The sequence below is a fragment of the Chrysochloris asiatica genome, unplaced genomic scaffold (genome assembly GCF_000296735.1).
Source record: "Chrysochloris asiatica unplaced genomic scaffold, ChrAsi1.0 scaffold00030, whole genome shotgun sequence".
Classification (NCBI taxonomy): domain Eukaryota; kingdom Metazoa; phylum Chordata; class Mammalia; order Afrosoricida; family Chrysochloridae; genus Chrysochloris; species Chrysochloris asiatica.
Genome location: NW_006408548.1, coordinates 8,108,024 through 8,121,203, shown reverse-complemented (window position 1 = coordinate 8,121,203; position 13,180 = coordinate 8,108,024). Strand labels below are relative to the sequence as shown.

At 37.5% G+C, this 13,180-nt stretch overlaps 1 protein-coding gene across 3 annotated transcripts in view; it reads left to right on the top strand.

The window, feature by feature from the left end:
- The window catches only part of RBMS3 (RNA binding motif, single stranded interacting protein 3), a 1,190,010-nt gene extending 1,178,919 nt beyond the window's left edge, over positions 1 to 11,091 (top strand). For 2 of the 3 annotated variants that reach the window (XM_006851603.1, XM_006851596.1), the window contains one exon: positions 10,868 to 11,091. In XM_006851603.1, coding sequence (XP_006851665.1) covers positions 10,868 to 10,874 — 7 coding nt within the window. In that variant the 3' untranslated portion in view covers positions 10,875 to 11,091. The remainder of the gene's footprint in view (positions 1 to 10,867) is intronic. The other variant, XM_006851600.1, reaches the window with a different exon arrangement.
- Positions 11,092 to 13,180: the final 2,089 nt, after the last annotated feature.

The window sequence follows — 13,180 nt, the reverse complement described above, 5'->3', positions numbered from 1 at the left end:
TCAATTGCTGATTGTTGAAACCGCAAATGTCTTGATTCCTATATATTTACCACACTTTGAAAAGAAAAAAAAAGCATGTTAGATTGTCTCCAGATTCTAATTTTGGGTGCCATACTGAAGGCTTTGGACAATTTTTCCTATGTTCTAGGAATGCTCTGTTAGTTTAAATAGACAACAGATTAGAAGGCATGAAAATAGACAGTGCTAGTATTGTGTTGATCAAGACAAGAGTTAACATAGATCTGAAATGAGATGGTGGCAGGCATAATACTGGTGGAAAATGTCAGGCTGGGGATAGACTGAAATAAGGAAAAAAAGCAAGTAGGACTTTAAATTTCCCAGCAAAATAATAGAGCTATCTCAACCACTAACAGAAGCAAATGAGATTTTTTTTTTTTTAATCCCAGGAGGGCCCGTTTGGTAGTGAAAAACAGACTTTGTTCATTCTTGCAATGAATTCAGAGTCCTGGTTTGGTGTTGTAGGATAAGCACTGGACTGCTAACCACAAGGTCAGTGGTTCAAAGCCATCAACCACTTGGCAGAAACACTCTACAGGGTCACTATGAGTTAGAAACGACTGACTGCCAGCACTTAACAACAGCACCAAAGGAAGTTTTTTCATTGAAATACTTAAGGAACTCTGAAATTAGTCTTGTAAATCTTTTAACTGTTTAAATGTCCTCAAAAGTAGGGTTGCATTCAACCTTAGTAAGTCAAATCGTATACTTAATTGTAACCCCTTGAGGGTAAGGATTCTGTCTCCTGGCATGGTGCTGGGTTCTATAACTGAAACTCCACCTGGTGTGCATGTGGGTATGAAGACTCTCAATGGTTTTCCACCAGAGGCAGACATGGTCTTTCTGGGTCAGGTCAACCTTCACCACAGCATACAATGATCTTGGGTCATAGACTCTTGAACCATGGATTCTCTGGCTAATAGTGCTGGGTTTCCACAGACAAAAGAAAGGCATGAAACCCTTTTTCCCATGTCTTCATAACCCAAAACCAAACCAAGTACCATTGAGTCCATTCAACCATTTCTGAGACTGCAAATGTTTAGAAGATTAGACAGCCTCATCTTTCTCCCTTGGCGCTCTGGTTGTTAGCAACTGAATGCCTAATCCAAAGCATTACCAGGAGTAGTAATGCCCTCAGAGTGGCAGATATTATGAAAAGGTTACCTGGATTAAAAGGATTTTTCTTTGCAATCATACAGGAGTGTGTGTTACAGGATGTTCCACAGGGAGTGTATTCTATCATCCCAGAGATGATAGTTTTAGCAGGCTCTGTTTATAGTCTTAACTTCCTCATTTTTGACAAGATGCAAAGTACTAAGAGATTTTGACTTGTAAGAACAATAACAAAGTGTTGAAAGACAGCATCCTGACTCAAATAAAATCATGGATGACAATGATTTTGAAATAATTAATGTGACTCTATCAAGTTTTGATCAATTTCCACCAAGGAAAGCTAGCTTGTGTCAGGCAAGAAATGAGATTCGTCAAAGTTACTCAAGGAAGACACTAGGAATTGAGTTAAATGTTTGGGTCATGTAAACAACTGGGTTCCCATTCATAGATAACTATCACCAGGAAAAATCTGAGGGATCTACACCTAAGGAGTCCCTGGATGGTGCAAATCATTAAGCTTTCTTGTCTCAGTAAAATAGAAAGAAAGTCTCACCCATCTAGAGATGCTTTGGAAGAAAAATCTGGCAATCTGCTTCCAAATGTCACAGCCTTGGGAATCCTATGAAGTGCAGATCTGTTCTGCACACATGGGGTCACCAAGCGTTGGAATCAACTGAATGACAACTGGTTTTGATGGTAAGGGCACCTACAGAGATAATCATTTAATAAGCATTTAGTAGAAAACAAGCACAAAATAATTTATCCAACTTGCTCTGTAAACTTGATAAAGTTCTGTCCTAGCTCTGTTCTTTAAAGTAATCTTATTTTACATGAAACATTCACTCATATAGATTTGACAATCTCTACAGGTTTTCCTTATAGTTGTTGCTGTTACGTGCTGTCGAGTCAGTTCTGACTCATAGCAACCTTGTATAGGGCTTCTAAGGGACAGCTGATGGGTTTGAACTGTTGACTTTGAAGTTAGCAGTTTGCTGCTTATCCTACAGAGCCACACCAAGACTTTTATCTTCTACCCCATGTCAGACCCATTTAGAGTTCAAGCCTCGAGCAATATCTCTAAAGTTACAGACTATAGATTTCTCTAAATTTTAGCACAGGTTGTTCACATAGAATGGAGACTCTGTAACTATGTTAGCCAATCCACTTATCTTGAATATTCCGAATTTCACAAATGACAGCTCATTTCCAGCATCCATTAGGTTAATTGCCAACCCACTACTTTCATCAGGTAACCCATTTCTAACAATCATTATGCTAATTGAGATACGGATAGCTTAAAGTACTGTACAAACCTCTGACCTTTCTCATTAAATGCTAGCTGACCTCCTGTGGGGTGTGAAATTCTGATTAGGGCAGTTGAGTTCTCCTTAAAAACTAGTTAAACCCCATCACACATACATGTAAAACCACAATGTCTATACTAATGTTATTTGAAAGTAAACTATAACAGAATGTTGTAGAAGAAAAGTTTGATAAAAATAAATGGTGTGCCTGTAACTAAAGGAGTTATGTCCAGTACCTATGTCTGCAAACATTTTAATATTTCAGATTTAACTTTTCAAATTAAAACATGGGTTCTTGGAACTTCTGGCAAGATGGTGGACTAGGCAGATGCACTCCAGGGACCCTCTACAACAAAGGTACAAAGACAAAATAAAACAGACACAGATATAATTCTGGCACCCTCATCTTCAGAAGAAAGATTAGAGAGGTAGATGGAGTGCTTGCTGGGAGAAGAAGCCAAGATGGGACAGAGAGAGAGAGAGAGAGAGAGAGAGAGTGTCTAACTGGTAAACACTAACCAGACATGGCTCCAATATCTTGTGAGCAGCTTTGGCAGTGGAGAGAGGCCAGAAAGAGCAGATTTGAGTGAGTAATGGAAAAGGAGCAATTTCTATTTGCCCCACTCTCCTCTGGTGATTGGAAATGTGACCAGCTCCCAGCCTTGTCCACCCCCAGCATAGTACATGCTCTCTAGGATTTTGTAGCCACATGTTTGGGTGCCACATGAGCATGAGTTGGGGGCTGGCTGTATCACTTCAGTGTGCTGCTTTAGTGCCTGGGTTCAGGTGGGGTGGGTTCCAAACCTACAAAACACACAGAGCCATCAGACCTGCATTTAACTAGTAACACTGCCCCCAGGTTTCCTATGGTCCTAACAGACACTGAAACCAGCTCTATCATGGGTCCCCATGAACTACTTTCATCCCTGAACAGAGATAACAACAAGGTCAATAGGAACTCCATCTAGAGTCAGGAACTTTGCTGGCATATACCACCACATGAACTCCTTGAATTGTAAGAGGCTATCAATCAGAGATTTCTCCCCATCTGGGTCCTACAGTTGCGCTGTTAGTTTTTGGAAATACAACAACCCCACAATGTCCTGGAGACAACAGATAATGCTAGTTCACACAAAGAAACAAGAGAGAAGGCTTAAACAAATGACCAAGATGTAGAGCCAGAAGATGTTTCTGAGAAAGAAAAGGTAATAGAACCAACAGTGAAAGAATTCAAAAGAACAATAATCAGGTATACCTTCAGAGGATTGATAGAAAGATTGAGGAGAACAAAGAGAACACAATATTAACTTTAGAATAATTCAGGAAAACACTACAAAAACAAACAGACAAATGCAAAGTTGAAACTCCACAAAAACTTGAAATTAGAAATCCAGAAGGTTAAAACCAAGATCTCAGAAATGAACAAAAGGGCAAAGGAGTAGATGTGAAGTAATGGAAGCCCAAATTAGTGAGCTTGAAGACACATCTCTCAATACTAGTTAGTATGCTAGAAGAACAATCAGGAAAAAAAAAAAAAAAGAATCAATTCAAAGAAAGCATAAGAGTTATGTGGAACAACATGAAAAAGAACAATTTATGGGTGATGGGAATTCCAGAAAAGAAAGAGACAAGCACAGAGAAAATTGTTGAAGAGAGATTAAAAGAAAATTTTCCTAACTTCATGAAAGATAAGTGTACAAAAAGCATAACAAACGCCAAACAGGATAAATCACATAAGAAAACCAAGACATATCATAATCAAACTTTCCAATATCAAAGACAAGGAAAGAATCTTGAAAGCTTCTTGAGAAAAATAAAAAAGATACCTGCAAAGGAGAACAAATAAGACTAAGCTCATATTTCTCAGTAGAAACTCTGTAGGCAAGAAGGCAATACAATGACATATACAAAACTATGAAAGAAAAAGATTGCCAACCAAGAATCATATACCCAGTAGATCTGTCCCTTAAATTCAACAGCAAATTTAGGACATTTCCCGATAAAAAGGAATTTAAAGGAAATTGTACTGACTGCCCAACTTTGCCAACAATGCTAAACAGTGCTCTTTGGACTGAGAACCAACAGCAACAGACAACAATTTGAGATTACCATTTATGACAACACCACCCAGAACTCAATCCAGATGTAGAAGTATATAAAGTAAACCAAACCTACAAAACTGGATAGAGAACCAGAGCTGTGAATGTATAGTGAACTCAACTACAAAGCAAAAAGAAGAAAAAGTGTAGATACAGAACTTCCAAATGGCAAGGAAGTTAAGTAGATTTTAAGATAAAACTGAGTGTTTTAAGCAGGGAAACAATGACTAAATTACAGGGTAACCTCAAAGAAAAATAAGACACCTGCGCATCAAAATTTAAAAAAAAAGAAGAAAATCAGAAAGATTTAGTAAACATTAACATAACAGAAATGAAATTGAAAAGAAAATCCATCAACAAACAAAGTCAGCATGGAAAATTAATGTGGAACAAAGACACCATCAGCACCATAGAAAAATGACAACAATAATTTGATACTTATTGATAATTATACTGAATATAAATGGATTAAATGCACCAATCAAGATACATAGAAAAATGGATAGAAAAACAGAATCCTTCAATGTGCTGTCCAAAGTAACATATCGAAAAAATGGTGATAGCCCAAATGCCCATCAACAGAAAAACTGTTAAACAACTTTTGGTACATAAACACAATGGAACAATGAAAAACAATGGATAATGATAAATCTGTGAAACACCACACAACGTTATGCTGAATGAAATTAGTCAGTCACAAAAAAACAATGCATGAGACTGATATTGCAAAAAGAAAAAAAAAAGGGGAGAGAGAGAAAAGGTTTTTTTGATAAAAGAACCAATCTATGATGGTTACAGGGAGTGGGTGTTAAGGAAAATTATTCGCGGGCTAGTGGGTTGTTGTTGTTAGGTGCCATCTAGTCGGTACCGACTCATAACAACCCTCTCTGCACAACAGAAGGAAACACTGCCTGATCCTGGGCCAACCTCACAATTGTTGCCACACTTGATCCCATTGATGCTGCCATTTTGCCAATCCATCTGTGGTTTTGTGCTTGGCCAACTGAAAGATCTGGTAGGGTACTGGTTACAAATCGGGCTGAGAACCGCAAGGTCAGCAGTTCGAAACTACTAGCTGTTCCGTGGGAAAAAGATGAGGCTTTCTGCTCCTGTAAAAATTACAGCCTTGGAAACCCTGTACAGGGTCGCTATGAATTGGAATTGACTGTACGGCACATACCAACAACAACAACTGAAAGATGAGTGGTTTGAACTTGTGCCCAGGGGGTTTGATCTGTGTTTAAAGGATGTAAATTAGATTGCTAATGCTAAAGGCAAATTTACTGCCAAGCCCTGAAGTTGTATGGGGTGAGAGGAAAACATTGAATGGTAAAATTAAATTAGGAAACAGGACATCAAGCTCTGTGAAATGTGTTTCTTAATTATTCTCTTCAAAGATATTAAAAAATGGTAATGGACAAGATCTTTTAGAGGGCCAGATGAAATCTTCAAATGCTTTACTTCTAAAGGATTAGGGTGCATGCTGCCCTCCTATGAAATTCAAAAAGGTGGTTTGTTATTAAACATATTAAATTGTGAAAGAAGTATAAAACAATTGGGATTGCCTACATGATGTGTAGTTTGATACTAATTAGAAGATTATATTCTCTCAAAAAATATTCTTTAAAAATGTTGCTATCCTTCTTTGTTTGCACACAATCACATGTATAGTTGAGCTGTAGGTAATCCTGTATGGAGTTGATTCCCAATTTTTGGCAACCCCGATTCATCACTATGAGTATCAGAGTAGAACTGAGCTCTGTAGGATTTTTAATGGTGTAAGCGTTCAAAGGGAGATTACCAAGCCTTTCTTCCTAAGAGCCTTTAAGTGGATTTGAACCTTCAACTTTCTGGTTAGTGGTCAAGTATCTTTCTGTTTGCACTACACAGTAACTCCTGGGGGAATAGAAAAAACAAAATCTACTCCCCATGAATGCCATTCACTCACAGCAACCCTGTAAATCGGAGAAGTGCTCCATAGGGTTTCTGAGGCTGTTGATCTTTATGAAAGCAGATTACTGCATCTTTTCCTATGGAGTGACTGGTGGGTTCAAACTGCTGACCTTTGGCTTAGCAACCAACACTTAACCCATTGCGTCATCAGAGATCTTTCGTGACCATACAGTGTACAGCATTTCCCAAACTCTAGCCTACAAAACCCCCCCTTTTTACAAAGCATCATAAAGCTAGTGTGTCAGAAGAAAACACTGAATAATGGTAAATCATTAAATGATTTCTAAGACTGTGGCACTGTGGGCTAATGTGCTGGACTGCAAAGTCAATTTGAACCTCAAGGTCGATTGTTCAAGCTCACCAGCCACTCCTTGAAACTCTATCCAGGGTCACTATGGTTCGGAACCAGCAACAAGACTTCGTTTAGCTCTAAAAGTCTAGAATTCTAAGATCATAGTTTACTGTTGTTGTGTGCCGTCAAGTCGATTCCAACTCATAGTGACCTTGGATAGGGTTTCCAAGGAGCAGCTGGTGGGTTTGAACTACCAACCTTGTGGTTCACAGTTCAGTACTAATTTTCCAGCACCACAGCAGGAGTCCTAAGATTATAGTTTGTTGTTGTTAAGTGCCATCGAGTCGATTCTGAACCATAGCGACCCATATAGGGTTTCCAAGGAGCAGCTGGTGAGTTGAACTTCCGATCTTGCAGTTCAAACGGCTTTGCAGTCTGGTGCATTACTACTTTCCAATTTGTTCCCTCCATTTTTCTGGGGAAGGAAAGGGGAATTGGAGAGTTCAAAATGATTCTGTGCTCTTAAGTTTAATCAAATACCTCATCTTCCACCATTCTTACTGCCTGGGGAGACCCTTATATTAACCCCAGTATTGCCATCTTTTTATTCTTCAGTTTTCTCTAACTGCACAAGGTCCACGAGAGCTACCATGAACACCAATTTCTTATACATGTACACATTATATCCTTGATTACCAACATTATATGTCATTCAAGTTTGTGAGTTGTAATGTGTTTTATTTACACAATGCTTTACAGCTTGCAAACTGCTTTCGTACACATCTTATTCATAGAATTTTCTCTTTTTAAGTTGCAGCCTGTTTTGTTTCCAAAGTAGTCTCACTGGCCTACTGAGAATGTGTTTGTTGCTAATGATCACAACTTTGAAAATATAAAGCCTTCTATTTTTGCAGATATCAATGCAATCCATAAGCATTATGCAAATGTGCACTTTCACACTTGATGTAGGACAGAGAAGGTGGGCAGAAGCGAATTCACTTCTATCATATAGCAACACCCTCTTCCTTCAAACTTCAGCTAGCAAACATGAAAATGTAAAGAGAAACTATTTATTTCTCCTCATTTGTTTTCATGTAGCAATGGGGTCATGTTAAGGACCCAGCAAATGATGGAAGAGGGCTATTAAAAACATTTGTATAAAGTTATAAAACCTGAAAGTAGCTACAGCCTAGCTCATAAATATGGATGATTCTGAAAGCAGTGCATCCAAAGTAACTGAGCAATGAGGAGCTTCTATATCAGTTCAGCCCATTGAGTAAGACCCCAATCATGGAGCAGCTATCATAGAGATTTATGATGTAGGTATTTTCTGCTTAATGAGTGTGGAAGACAAGATTGGAGTAAAGAACAGGCCAAAAACCAAGCAACAACAACTAACAAGGTTTTCCTTCACAGGAGGATAGACTTTTAGGAATAAATGGAGCAAATCTATCGTTTGCAAAGTTGTAGAAAGGCAACTAAAATGCAGACCGTAATGTCCATGACTATTACTAATACATGTATCTTATTGTTGCTGCTATTATGAAAATGGTAATTGCATTTCTACTTGGAAGAAACTCTACTTGCTCTTGTTTGTTGTTAAGAGCCACTGAGTTGGTTCTAACTCATAGCCACCCTATATAGGGTTTCGAAGGAGCAACTGGTGAGTTTGAACTGCCAACCTGTTAGCCCAAATTGACTTGCTGTCCAGTACTTATGCTACAGCAAAAATTATTTCTAAAGACCAAAACTATTGGTTAAAAACTGAAGTATCCATCTATTAACTAGTTACTTTCCTTACTTGATCCTTGTTGTTGTTGTTGTTGTTATGTGCTGTGGAGTCGATTCCGACTCATAGCGACGCTGTACAGGGTTTCCAAGGCTGGAAATCTTTTCGGGAGTAGAAAGCCTTCTCTTTCTCCCGCAGAACAGCTGGTAGTTTCGAACTGCTGACCATGAGGCTCACAGCCCAATTCGTAACCACTACGCTACCAGAGCTAGGTTCATAACAGCTAAGGCTAACTCATATGATAGTTTTTATTATTGCTTTTTTGTTTTGTAAATTGAAAAAAAAAAAAAAAATTAACCCCTCTGGACAACTGTGAGGCTCAAAGTCACAACAGTTCAAAACTTTGATGGTGGGAGGGAAGTGCTTTTTAAGTTTTAATAAGGTCTCCTTGCTCCTTGCTTAGGGGTTCCTGGTGCAGTGCTATAGAAGAAGCACTAGACTGCAAGGTTGTTCTGAACTGCACCGTCAATGGTTCAAACTCACTAGCTGCTCCTCAGAAACCTATACAGGGTCACTAAGGCACTTAACAACAACAACTTTGCTTAGCACATATACAGCTGAAGACCAGAGGCATAGCTTGGGGAGAAGACTGTGCACTGAAATTTAACCTTCACTTACCCTCTGAGTTCTGAGTTTTATATTGTAAACAACTTGTACCACCATATCCAACAGATAGGAAGCATCTTAACTAAATTGACTACATGGCTATCAGAAATTATGAAGAAGATGTGTTAATCTAAAGATGACCAGACAGTAGAAAGGTCCTTCTTAACACACCACTGATTGTGTTAAGTAAAATCCTAATCTGTTGGCAAAAGAGCTAAAACCAACCTACTGGAAACATCCCTGCAATGTAGCAGTAGTCGTTGTTGTTGTTACTATTTGGGCCTTCAAGTTCATTCCAACTCATAGCGACAGTATGCACAACAGAGTGAAACACTGCCTAGTCAAGCGCCATGCTCACAATATTTTTGTTGCTGTTAACTGTTGTCTAGGTAGTTCCAACTCATAGTTGTATAGGGTTTCCAAGGAGCTGCTGGTGGGTTTGAACTGCCAACTTTGTGGCTAGCAGTCCAGCGCCACACCAGGAGCCCTCCTCACAATATAGCAGAATTATATCACATAAAAAGAATATGTATCTAGTTAAAAACGTATTATGTGCACACCGCTTTATAAGATGCTGGGAGACTAAAGTAAAAATAAAGCAAAATATAAACCCTGATCTCAAGAACTTAACATCTTGGTGAGGATGCGGTGAGCAAGAGAAAAGGAAAGGGAACAAAGCTGTATTGACCTCTTAACTACCTTACTTACTGAGCTGATAAAGGCTTTTGTAATCAGACTTAGCCAATACCAGAAGACATCATACATTCCAGTGCTATATCTTTCAAGAAATATCTTCTGTTACTTTAGCTGTTCCAGGCTGATCTGTTTGTCCTTTCAAGTGGAAATGTCCCATCTCAGAAAGTACTAGATGAGGCTCAGGTTTCCACCTAAGGTCCTATACACTACAAAGGCTCTGTAAGAAGTCTATTTCACTGGGCAAGTTCTAGAACCCCTTTTAGGTATTCCAATCAGTTGTAGGCTGAAGACACGCTTACAAGCTATCAGTAATCGTGTTTCCCGATATTCTTTTCTATCCCATTCAATTGTCGATTTTGCAATAGTAGGCAAGAGAAACCAATATTAATAAGACAATCAAGCATCTTAACATTATTTCCTCTCTTCAGTCTATGCCTCGATCCCTGTATCACAGAGCCCTGTTGTTCCAAGTTTGAGCATACATAACTATTTACCTCTGTCCCACTTAGCCCATACAAACCTGCCTCAGTGTTCCCTTATCTACCTTGTTCTTCCATCCAATGCTATATCTTGAGTATATAAGAGGGACTTTGTACTTGTTGACTGAGATAGTAATGATTCCCATAGGATTTCTGATGGTACAGAACTCCTGAAAGAATCTGTGGGAAAGACAAAACATCATCCAGACATTGAAAATTAAATTTTGTGTACATAGAGAGTATTGTGTGTCTGGCTATATAGTATTACTGCTTTTGAATTGAAAGATATTCTTGATCTATGAGCCTGGGTTTTTGACTTGGCTAAACTCTATGATATGAATATGTATTTGTGTGAAAATAGCAGAACTTGGCATCCCCAGAACCCTAACATATTTGTATAGCTTTCATGAGGAAGGAGTCATACCATAAGAGCTTGTTACCTTTCAAGAAATGAGCACAGAGGATGATTCTGAATTTACTCTAATTTACTGACTACTTTCATTCGATTGTTTTCACAGACCGTAAACAGGACTGAAGAATGTCCCTCTGAAACTTTGCCTTGAATGAAGACACTTCATTGAACAGGAAGTTGGCTTCCAGTTTGTACAGACGTCAACTGAGTGCTTTTTTTTTTTCTTAATTTTTATTTTTTTAATTTTCTACTTTACCCAATGAAAACAAAGTGTTTTTATGTGCTGTGCAAATGGTTCCTTCATGTGGTCTGACAATTTTATTTTTGTCACCATATTTTTTTTTTTAATTAAAGGAAAAAATCCCAGAAGAGGAAGGGAAAACAAACAAACAAACAAAAATGAAACTACAAAACAAATATCAAGGTTGACATTTTATCTGGAAGAACATTTAAATTCAGAATTTAACTGAAGGTGTAGATAGATTTTTTTTTTTCCTTTTCTTTTTTTTTTTAACCTCAAAACTGATGTCAAGAGTTTGGGCAAGCAGAAATGGAAAGAAATTGTCTTCCTCAGTAATTAAGCTACTCTTACTCTGTTTTCCTTCTTGTTTAAATCTAGTGGGGTTACATTTGTTTGTTGTTTATTTTGTTTTTTGGTTGTGTTTTTTTTCTTTTTAAAATTTAGGACAGATTTATCTTGAATCTTAATTGCCTTAATTTTAAGGACGTCAAAGGCTCTAGAGGCAAGCTGTCAACAATGTCTTGTTATAAAAATCAAGGAAGAATTGAAATATTGTGCCAGTTTCAACTGGTACAAAAATTTAAGACTGAGTTTTTAGGATGAAAAAAAAAAAAACTGTACAGTTTAAGAGAAAATGTTTTTCTTCATTTGAAGAAAATTTGTTGATAAAAGAAATCATGGCAACGGCAAGAATTGGGAAAATGCTGGGACTTTTCATGAACTTTGTCTTAACTGTTGACACAAATCATTCTAGAAGGCTAAAACATTTTATGGTAAAGTTATTAATGTTGGTTTCAAAACAACTGCATTAGAAATAATGCGTGTTTGGGGGGCAGAATGCAGATTTTTTTTTATTTACAAAGCGTGATCGCTAGCAAAAGCATTAGTGCTTTTTATCTGCAGTCTTTTTTATGAGCTTTACAAAGTTTTTAGTCAGCTTTGCTTGTCACATTGCAAAACTTAGCTTAAGAGCATTAAAAAAACTTAAGTAGATAGGAGCTTATGGTCAAAAAGTGCAAAAAAAAAAACAAAAAACAAAAAAAAAAACCACACACACACAAAAAAACAAACAAACAAAAAAAGCAATAGATAGAGAAATTGTTGACAATTTCTGTAGTCTTTCCTAGTTGTGATCAAATTCAGCCTATGGATGGCCTATTTTATACCAAAGATGAAGTGACACCCTATTGTAATCCAGAAGATAGAGGTTATTTTACTTTACTCTTCTTTTCTTTTCAAAATTTTATTTGACCTACATGGCCGGACCAGTTTTTACTTTGTTGTTTGTTTAAACTATCTTCCACTGGTGTTTTACATACTGCAAAAAAAAACAAAAAACAACCATTTGTTTTTTTAAGATGTGTGTTTGTTGACAGTGGAAACTTGTACCTACTATGCTCAGAGGTCTCAGAAGAAGAAGAGTTATGGATAGCAACTGATAGGACTAAGTGGCTTTAAATTCGATGAGCTTTTGTGGTTCTTTGCTAGCTTTTCTTGAACAGTAAATCCTGTACTGATGGCCACCAATAAGCAAAGATACCTGGTTAGTAGGTTAGATTCTCTTTAAGTGAATTTGAAACTAAAGCCACTTCCTGAACCTGGTCTGAAAGGTCACTTGTCAAAAAAGCTTAGTAATATTCTGTGCAATGGTAAATGGTCTCCTGAAAAAGGTCTCATTGGATTTGTAATGAGTCTTCCTTTAAATTCTGACACCTCTGGGTTTTGTCTTCTCACCTCAGTCTTGGTCATCATCTAGCATGAATAGTCCCTTTGATTCTACAATAAGGGAGGGGTATCTTCTTGTTACCACTTTTCATTATATTTCCATATCCTGGTGTTGCCAGAATGAAAGATAAAATAGACCTTTTTATTTCAGTTTAACTCTCTGAGGCAAGTAGGACCAATGAGATTGCGAAATCTACTAGTGGACTGAAAATAAGCTCTTACAATGCTAGTTGACAATCAAGAAATTATCTGATTTATATCAATATGAACCAAAAGAATGAGGTTTAATCAATCATTAAAGCCAAAGGAGTTATATTTGCATTAAGAATGATGCAAAATTTTGTCAAAAATGAATACAATTGACTTTCCTGGAAGACATCTCTGCATATTTGATTCATTAAATCCATATTCTGTCTGTACAGTTTAGCCTGAAATTAAGGACAATCTAATTTT